At 50.4% G+C, this 9,315-nt stretch overlaps 2 protein-coding genes across 2 annotated transcripts; both read right to left on the reverse strand.

Annotated features, from left to right (window-relative positions):
• Positions 1 to 2,650: 2,650 nt before the first annotated feature.
• Positions 2,651 to 3,310, reverse strand: LOC149350428 (uncharacterized). Its single transcript, XM_089575534.1, has one exon. It carries the CDS (start codon positions 3,308 to 3,310, stop codon positions 2,651 to 2,653), a length of 660 nt encoding a protein of 219 aa, XP_089431660.1.
• A 2,640-nt stretch (positions 3,311 to 5,950) lies between these two features.
• On the reverse strand, positions 5,951 to 6,979 carry LOC149350429 (uncharacterized). Its single transcript, XM_089576878.1, has 2 exons — positions 6,662 to 6,979; positions 5,951 to 6,604 (listed from the first exon to the last, which is right to left on the reverse strand). The coding sequence occupies exons 1-2, from the start codon at positions 6,977 to 6,979 to the stop codon at positions 5,951 to 5,953; spliced, it is 972 nt and encodes a 323-aa protein (XP_089433004.1).
• Positions 6,980 to 9,315: the final 2,336 nt, after the last annotated feature.

Consider the following 9,315-nt stretch of genomic DNA (forward strand, 5'->3'; position numbering starts at 1 on the left):
TCCTGCTACAATGAACCAACTATAGCTCGCCAGAACTACTTGCTTAAGCCTATAGCCCCGGCACATTTCAACCACTGGATTAACAGCGCACAGAGGGGCGGTGGTCTGCAGCAAAGCTGCGAAATGTTTTTAATGCGAAAGCATTTAGGTTGTCGCCTTGAAAAAACCATCGGGTTTTTACAGGGCAGATAACCAACTTTTCTGACTCGTCGAGAAGGTCGTGACGTCATCAGCACAGCCAATTTTGAAAGTCTGAGGACTAGAATGTTCGAGTGCCTGCCACTGGATTATCATATGGGTTCATACTAACCCGACTCACTCTTCCACCTCAATTCACCCACTAATCACCAATAATTCAGAATATTCCACCCACTAATGCCTACCATTCTACCAATACCCACTAAAACACGCTAATCCCTTTTCTGGGGTGAACCTGCTTCCAAAATTTGGAGCCTTTGTAATATTTGGGGGCGGACCAACTTCCAAACGCTATCGCACTTATTTTCTTCTTTAAGAATACGGTTAAGAAAGCCCCACATTTATTTTTTATTTATCGCTTTGTTTGCTACATGAGACGCGACCAATACACTTTGAAAGAACGATGATCATGCGTGGCAGCTTCCACAGTGTTTGAGATTGGCAGTTTTTTACGAGCCTCATTTCAACAGTTCGCCGTCATGTTTACTTTTAATTGAGGGCGCCCGAGAGGCACGAGCATTCTCAACCCCACGACTGTCGTGTGCACTTGTTACTACCGCCAACGACAAGTTTTCTTTGTTTTGTGGGCAGAAGTTGGACGTCGTTAAAGAACCCCAGGTGGTCGAAATTTCTGGAGCCCTTCACTACAGCGTCCCTCATAGCCTGAGTTGTTTCGGGACGTTAAACCTTAATAAACCAAACCAAACCAAACCAAACCAAACAAGTTGGACGTAAGAAACATTTAGTGTCAGATTCTATGTCAGCCTTCTTCTGCCGTCACCACCACGTGATAATAAGTGGTAATGCGCTGTCAGCGACTAACTGATCAATCCCATGAAAAGGAATTGCGCAATACGGAGACTTGGTAAGCCAAGAGCACTGACCTTTGGGCTACTTGGTGCATAGCAGACACGTACAAGCGCAAAACAACACGGACAGAGAAATACTTGGGCAACACGAGCGCTCGTGTTGTCCAAGTATTTCTCTCTTCGTGTTTTTTTTTCGCTTGTACGTGTTTACTTGGTAAGCCAGCCACAGCGCTCAAAATTGAGCAAGCTTGCGATTGGCTCCGAGAGACGCTGCATCTATTGAAGGCGCAGAGGAACCCCGTTTCGACCTTCACGAGCCGCGGAGAGCTAGGAAGTGTAAACACGGCGGCGCACAAACTCCATGCTGCATGCTCAAAATGAAGGCCACATTTTGCGCCGCACAATGTCACTGCAGCAGAGGTGTCACGGTGCGGCCACGAGACGACGGAGCCTCAGAATTTGTGGTAAGCACTTCGAGTATCAGCGCTTGCAAGCGTCTAAGGCGGATAGTTGCTCACATGATCGGCTTGCGTGAGGCCTCGCTCCTAAAGCTTGCCCAAACCTACTGCAAGCGCAGTGAGCTGAAGTGAGGTCCGCTACTTAAGTTAATTTTTTTTAGAAATCCAGGAGAAAGAGAACGACTCGTGTGGTAGCCCAAGAATGTTACGGCATTCCATATCATTAAGAACACAAGACAAAAAAAATGCGGCCAAGCTACACTGGACTGAATCCGGCCAACTTTACTGCACTCACAGTAAAATAACTGCGTTACAAACACTTTTCAAAAGCAGTGCATTCATTTTTCACTGGAGGCTTTAGTGACTTCGCAGTATGAACGCCGATCGCTAACAGCTTGTTGCAGAACAACTGCTGCTGCGCCTAAAAACTTTCGAGCACTTTTTCCAAGAAAGTGTGTCGAGCCTAAAGTTGGGCTGACTGAGTACTGCAAAGTCAGGCAGCACATCAGTTTGCAGCGGGTCACCTGCCTGTTCGTACAAACGCCTTCCTAACCACATCGATTAGGTTGGGCTTATGCGATATGAATGCGGACAAGCCTCTGAGGTCACCTGACTAAAGAACATGGGGAATCTCAGCTAACTTGTGACGGTACGTACAGGCCAACAGAGTTCAAAATAGTGCACTTCTACGGCCATCACGAACCTTGTGCAACTTATCACAAGTTATTATCATGTAACCAGTCAAGGCGAATACACCCGGTTACTTGTAAAATTAGATATGGTAGTGTTTTGCCGACGACAAAGTCCTCAAATTAGAGCCTCGTATTCGAGGCAACTATGTCTTCTTCACCTCCTTTAACAAGGCACCGCAAAAGTATTGGTTCCTGCCACTTATCCTCTATCAGGGCTTGAAATGGCAGGCTCGAAGGCACAGCCACTCCACTCCTTCACACGCCCGTCAGTTGCAGTCGTCTTACACGACAACGAAGATGAGGCGAGCGCTTGCACCCCATCTCCTGCAGCCGGCAGCCATCCTGCTGTAGACTCCACGTTCCGCTGGCCATCAACTGTGGTGCACCTGGTCTGATGTTGACACGCAGCTTTTCGCGTATTTCTCCAGCTCTTCCTGGAGCAAACGAAAGTCAGATGAACAACGCGCGACAGGTGCACCACGAGCGGAGTCTATCAGAAGACCTGGGAGTCTAGCAGCAGCCTGGCAGAGACCCGTCGGCTGGTGCACAAGTTCTTCCTCGTCTTCTCTGACGTCATGGAGGGCAGACGGCGCAAAGGCACTAGGCACGTCAACCGGGCCGCTGAGGGAAAGAAGACTCCAGCAACATCCTGGGCTAGATCTTGGGGAAGGATGGCGAGTTCTTCCGGACCTTTGGTGGTGCGCAGGGCTCGTGACGCAGGCGCTGGTAGTGTACGCACAGAAGTGTCTGCCGAGGGACAGGTGGCGTCAGCAGTATCCGGGGTGAGATCTTCCAGCAGGACTGCGAGTTGTTCTGCGTCATCGGTAGGATTGAAGACGGATGATGCAATCGTGCCAGGTACGTCTGGGGCAAGGTTTGTCGCAATTCTGGGAAGTGCACCGTCAGCGTGGTTGAGAATCAGGAGCACGGAGGGGTCACCCACACGACGACGACAGCGCAGGCCGTGTGCAACGAGTACCGTTACGCGCCGGGTGAGGACGAAGATGACGCGATGTCCGGCGTCGGCTCCAGTTACGAAGAGATGTTGGGGCTGACCAGTGCGTTCTTGTTTAGTGTCAGGAATAGGTAGTTCGATTTGATGGAGCATGGCAACGAACCGGTTATTCGGGGCCGGACCGCGGCGACGCCCCATAGTCTTGAACAAGAGTATGAAGCTGGGGGCATCGGACAGAATAGGAACGCCTGTTACCTCTGCAAGTAGGGCGTCCGTCCCGTCACAGGCGTCCAGCCGGTGACCATGTAGCAAGCGCCCACACGGCGCAAAAAGGTATCCGCTGGACGACCACGGTTGATGCCGCTCAACAATGTTGGTGTGGTGGGCGGTCGAAAAAATCCGCACGGCAGCAGCGGGCAGTAGAGCAGGGCCGTTCCGTCTGCGGGCCCAATCTTGGGGTCCCGCCCAGCATCTTGCTCCAACGACAAAGGCTCCGTGGCTGTGCGAAGTGGTGGCGCAGCCTTCACCGAAGGCCGCTAGCGCCGTCAGTTTCCGGTTGACCGCACCCTGAGACATCATCTCGTTGCCCTAGGCCTGAAAGCAGCCTGGGGCGACTTCGGACGCTGAAGGTGGCTGGGTCGCAAACCTTCGGGTCAGAGAAAATTCTCAGCGGCCATGGCACGGTCCTTCGGTGGCTTGCGCCGAAAGCGGCTCGAGGACACTATGTCGCGTGATGTGCGGGAGTTAAACTGTATGTCATCCTTCTCTTCTACGGTATTCGCTAAAAGGCCCTCCTCAAAAATTTCGCTTTTTTACGTTCATACCTTGATGCCCAAAGACAACGTTTTCCGGGTGGACTGGAATCACTAGGCTCATATGAACCGGGAAGTCTCGAGATTATGCTACCTGTACTCAACGCTTCAGGTGGGTTAAAAGTAGACCGACGCGTGGAGGCGGAACTCAGAGAGCCGAGGGCTGACTGCTGCAAAAGAAGTGGGAGCTTTTCGCCTACACCAACACTGTGACAAAAAACAATATCACGCAAACGCAATTTTCCTCATTATTCTTGACAACACGTGTGACTCTCTTTACGTTTTTTTGTCGTATGCTAAATTGCCCAACGTCAAATTAGTGTTCTACTCGGAAAAAAAAATTGACCGTACGAGGCGCGCTAGAACTAGCGCGAGCATATGAGCAGGAGTAAAAGGAAAAAGACAAGCTCCTCGTACATGCACCCTGGCCAATCCCCCGCCGTGGGTATGTGCCATTCAGCCTGAGGACATCATCATCATCATCATCATCATCATGGGAAGCTGTTGTGCTTGAAATAGCGCAGTTTCGCGCTTAGCCCTGCTGGGGTCACTGACAATATTTAAGGTGCACTGCAATATGCAGTGCCGTCTTTTTTGCAGTGCTATGAGGTAGGAATCTTTAGATGGCGTGGCACTAAGGCTTTGAGTCACCCAGAGCTGGTAAATATCTTTGCTTCCGTTATGTCCCACACGATTACAGTGAAGCGCTGACCGTGCGACTGCCCACCAGCGACTATGAATCAAAACTACTTCGGTCACTGCGCGCAAGCATTCACGGCAAAGGCGGTTCCTCGCGTAGCTGTTTTGCGTGTAAAGCAGTAGTTGAAACAAAACTGACTGCAGGAAAACTGAGCTACCACCTGAAACTAGCTGAATGCCATGAGATTTTCAGCCTGTCTGACGGAAGAGGAGCACTTGCCTGATAATACGACCGTTGCTACACCACGCACAGATCAATGAAACAGAGAGCAAAGGAATAATCGATTGCGGGTAGTTAGGACTGCATCCGGTCGGCTACTTTATTGCACTCAGGAATAGATATGTGTTCCAAATACTCCTGAAAAGCAAATAAGATCTTTCCTCGGCAGAAAATAGCTTCTTGGCAGTATTTACGCAGAACAACTGCAACTGTGTCTTGAAAGCCCACAAAAATGTTCCCCGCATTAGCGGGTAGCGTCAACATGGGTCGGCTAAGTCCTGTCCACCCGGGTTCACGTGCACAACGTTTCGCGGTACGCAATGACGATTAGTACACACGCGAAGCAGCATCTTTGAGCACGGTTGTTTCACTGTCCCGCACGTACAAACGCCCTCTCCTTCGTAGTCATAATTCGGGGCGCCAAATGCTGTAGGTCTCGGAAGTTTGTTTTTGTCACCAGAACATGTTCCCGAATAGGGCACTCTCAGCTGAGAGATGCAGGTACGAGTGGTTAGACTCATTGAAGAGGATCCCATTTCTACGAGCAGTGCGGATTGCACGATTTTAATGTTTGTCGCTATATTTGCCAGTTCGGGTCATTGCGCCCGTCTACTTCATAAAATTCAGCTTAACAGCAGTTTGCCGATGACAAAGTTCTAACAATAGAGCCTCATGTCTGAGGCCATATCTTCATATATTCTACAATGTTCTTCCGGGATTCCTATCTCGCCTCTTGTCCTTCGGGAATGGAAGTGGCGGGCCTGGAGGGTGATTAAAGTGGCCAGGCTAAGTGATGATGATGCCTGCGCTGTTGTGAGGCGCCTTACACATGGGTACCACTGTGAAGCCCTTGCATTTTTTCACCCTGTCGTCAGTGTGCCGTCTTGCAACCATAACGAAGATGAGTCAAGTTTGTGCCCCACCATCTCCTGCTGGCAGCCATCCTGCTGTAGCCTCCCTTTGGCGCCGATCTCCCGCTGACCCTCAACTGTGGTGCACTTGATGTTCTCCCGCTGCGCGGCTTCGTGCGCGAGTTTCTCCGGCCCTTCCTGGAGCACACGGGAGCCAGATGGAAACGCGCAGCAGGGGCACCACGAGCGGGGTTTATCAGAAGATGAGGGAGACCAGCGGCGGTCCAGCAGAGAGCCTGCAGCTGGTGCACAAGTTCTTCCTCGTCTTCTCTGACGTCGGGGAGGGCAGACGGCGCAAGAGCTCCAGCCATGCCACCAGAGTCGCCGTGGGACGGAAGACTCCAGCAGCATCCTGGGCTAGATCTTGGGGCATGACGGCGAGTGCTTCCGCGCCTTCGGTGGTGTGCATGGCTCGGGACGCAAGAGCTCGTGGTGCGCGCACAACAGGGTCTGCCGAGGGCCAGATGACGTGAGCAGCATCCTGGACGAGATCTTCCTGTCGCACATCGTGTTCTGCGTCATCGGTTATGTTGAAGACGGATGACGCCCCAAGTACGTCCTCGGTAAGGTTTGTCGCAATTCTGGGAAACCCACTGGCAGCGTGGTCGAGAATAAGGAGCATGGTGGTGTCGACCTCGCAACGACGACGGTGCAGCCCGCGTCCAACGAGTACCGCTACGCGCCGGGTGTTGACCAAGATTACGCGGTGTCCGACGTCGGCTCCAGTTACGAACAGGTGTTCAGGCTGACCAGTGGGCTCCTCTGTACCGTCAGGATAAGGCAATTCGATTTGATGGAGCATGACACAGGGCTGGGTTTCCTGGGTAGGATCGCAGCACCTCTCCAGAGCCTGGGCGAACAGAATGACGCTGTTCCGAGCAACGGAGAGGATGACAACGCCTGTTACCTCTGCAAGTAGGGCACCCGTCCTGTCGTAGGCGTCCAACCGCTGGCCCTCTGGCAAGCGCCCGTAGGGCACAAGGAAGTGTCTCCAGGTCGACCGCGGTTGATGCCCCTCCTCCTTGTTAGGGTGGTGCGCCGTCGAAGAGCGCACGGCAGCAATCTCCAGCAGAACACGTACTCTCCGCCTGCGGGCACAACCCTGGGCTCCGGCGCAGGACCAAACTGCGACGAGGACTCTGTGGCAGAGCGAGATGGCGACGCAGCCCTCTGGGAAGGCTGCCGGCGTCGCTGGATCCCGTCTAACCGCATGGTGAAGGGTCATCTCGTTACCTTAGGCTGGGAGATAGCCCAAGGCGACTCTGGGCGCTGTGGGCAGCTGAGACGTAAGCCTTGCGGGTCACAGAAAATTCTGAACGGGCGTGGCACGTTCGTTCTGTGGCTTGCGCTGAAAGCGGCTCGAGGTGCCACGTGACACGCGAGCTGCCGTTATCTTTCTCTTCTGCAGTTTCAGCTTGCCGGCTATTGAAGCTCTCTGGCTACGGCGCTCGACTGTTGAGCGCGAGTTCGCGGGTTTTATCGCGGCCAGAACAGCTGTACATCGATGGAGATGAAATGCAAAAAAGTACCCTGCGTCGAGCTGATCTCTGCATCATTTTTAAAGTCCTTCACGTGGAGGACAAGGTTAATAATAAGCCATTAAAAGTGACACAGGATAAGTCTTTACCCTGCAGTGGACTTAGTTAAGCTGATGATGATGATGAACAACGGTATGAATCGTATCCCTGATGTAGTTTTGGCGCCTACAAATCTAGCTCTAGATCTATGAATTTCACTCAAGGGTACGCATATGCCTTTGTAGGCGCACATTGTACAATGGTCACGGATAACATACTTAGACGTAGTTAACGTAGACGTCAAAAGAAGGCAAGGGAAAGAAGAGAAGAAAGAGAAGAAATGGAGGGATGCTATGTGCTATTAAGCCTGAGAACATCATCATCATCATTCATCATGGAGAGAGAAATGGAAAGAAGAGAAAAACGAAGAAGAAAATAAAGCATGAAGGGGAGAAAGAAGAAAAGTGGAAAGAGACGAGGGCACCCGCCGAAAATTTTAACTAAGCCGTAGCCCAGTTTAGCCAGTTTCTTTTCCCCGTGTTCATTTGACGGACACTTATCGATAACATTTGGTGGTTCTATAAAAGAGCTGCCGGAGAGGTCAGAAAAAGTTCAAAACGAACATTTTTAAAGAAAAATGAAGAAGCTAATGAAGTTGGTGTCGTTGAAAACACGGAGAACAACAGCGACATCTTATTTGATAATGTCCAAACAACTCCAAATGCAACAAAACTCACTGGAGCTCATCCTAAACATACCTAATAGTGATACCGTGTAATAAATTTCCGCAAATTTGAACGAATTAATTTATAATTCCTTCAAATTTCTGGTCTTACCAGCGCATGTCCTCCTCAAGAAATGTGCTGCGCAGGCCCTGATACATCCCCCAATACTGACATGAACCTCCGCACTTCCTACGCATGAGATCGTCAGTCAAGAGTCATTGGTTTCCTGTTAGCAGCTACAAACACGCTAATTGCCCGCTGGCGCTTCGTAAGCTCAGGTTAGACTTGCGTGGAACTCGGTTGGACTCCACATAACCGTTATGGGGAGCGGGGACTACATAACTGCCGACGACCACATGACTGTAATAGGGTTCTTATAAAAGACGTTATCAGAGCTTATGAGTTAGAGGGCCACAAACGCCCCTAAGCTTCTGGTCCATCGTTTGAGGCAAAGCGCCAGAAGCATCCTTTCGTGTTTTACTAGCTTACCTTTGTGAGCACCTCCTCTGCGCTCAGAAGACTTCCTGCCCTGCCCACCTAAAAGAGCTCCTAAAAATTATTTTCTTTTGTCGTGCATTTGGCAGGCCACAAGCCGCAAGCTTTCCCCGCACTGTCTGGCGCCACACTCTAGATGACCGTGGGTTAAATGATGCTCGCAGCACGGCTAAGCCGAACGCGCTGCCTCCGGAAAGCATTTGTGCATGTTGGGGGTCTCCCAATAAGCTTTGGACAGCCTTATCCCGAAAAAGTTTTCCGCTTCAATTCAAACGCTTCTGTATCAACATCTCTTAAGCAGTGATATGACCGGAAAGTTTCGCTAAATTTAGGTTTTTTTAGAACGCTTCAAAACCTGCAGGCTGCAACAAGTTTTCCAACGTGCCATACTTCACACCCAGTCGGTGTGGCTGCTAAAGCATGGCAATGGCAAAAATAAGACCCAATTTCAACAGCCTCACTTTCCTTTTCTCTGAAAGCGTTTTTATTCGTTTTGGGGTAATTAATGAAAGAAAATGCAAGATTCGCGCAATATGAAGTTAGTGCGAACTTTAATTTAAGAGAATAAAACCCACTATTTACTGCATTAAATAGGAAAACTTTCACGGGCGAACTTTTTTTTTCGGTGCTTCTAGTACCCAAGAATAATGAAATCACTAGTGTATCAAAATAAACGTTATTTCTTGCGTCTACGAATTCCAGTGATCAATAAAACAAACGGTAAGTAAAATCTTCTACCCACTAAACTTTCCGTCAATGCGGCCAAAACTGACTGCCTTGCGAGGCTGAGAACGAAGCAAGAGTTCGAAAGAACTTCCACCCCT

Source organism: Amblyomma mixtum, chromosome 3 (genome assembly GCF_055824585.1).
Source record: "Amblyomma mixtum isolate Tamu chromosome 3, ASM5582458v1, whole genome shotgun sequence".
Lineage (NCBI taxonomy): Eukaryota > Metazoa > Arthropoda > Arachnida > Ixodida > Ixodidae > Amblyomma > Amblyomma mixtum.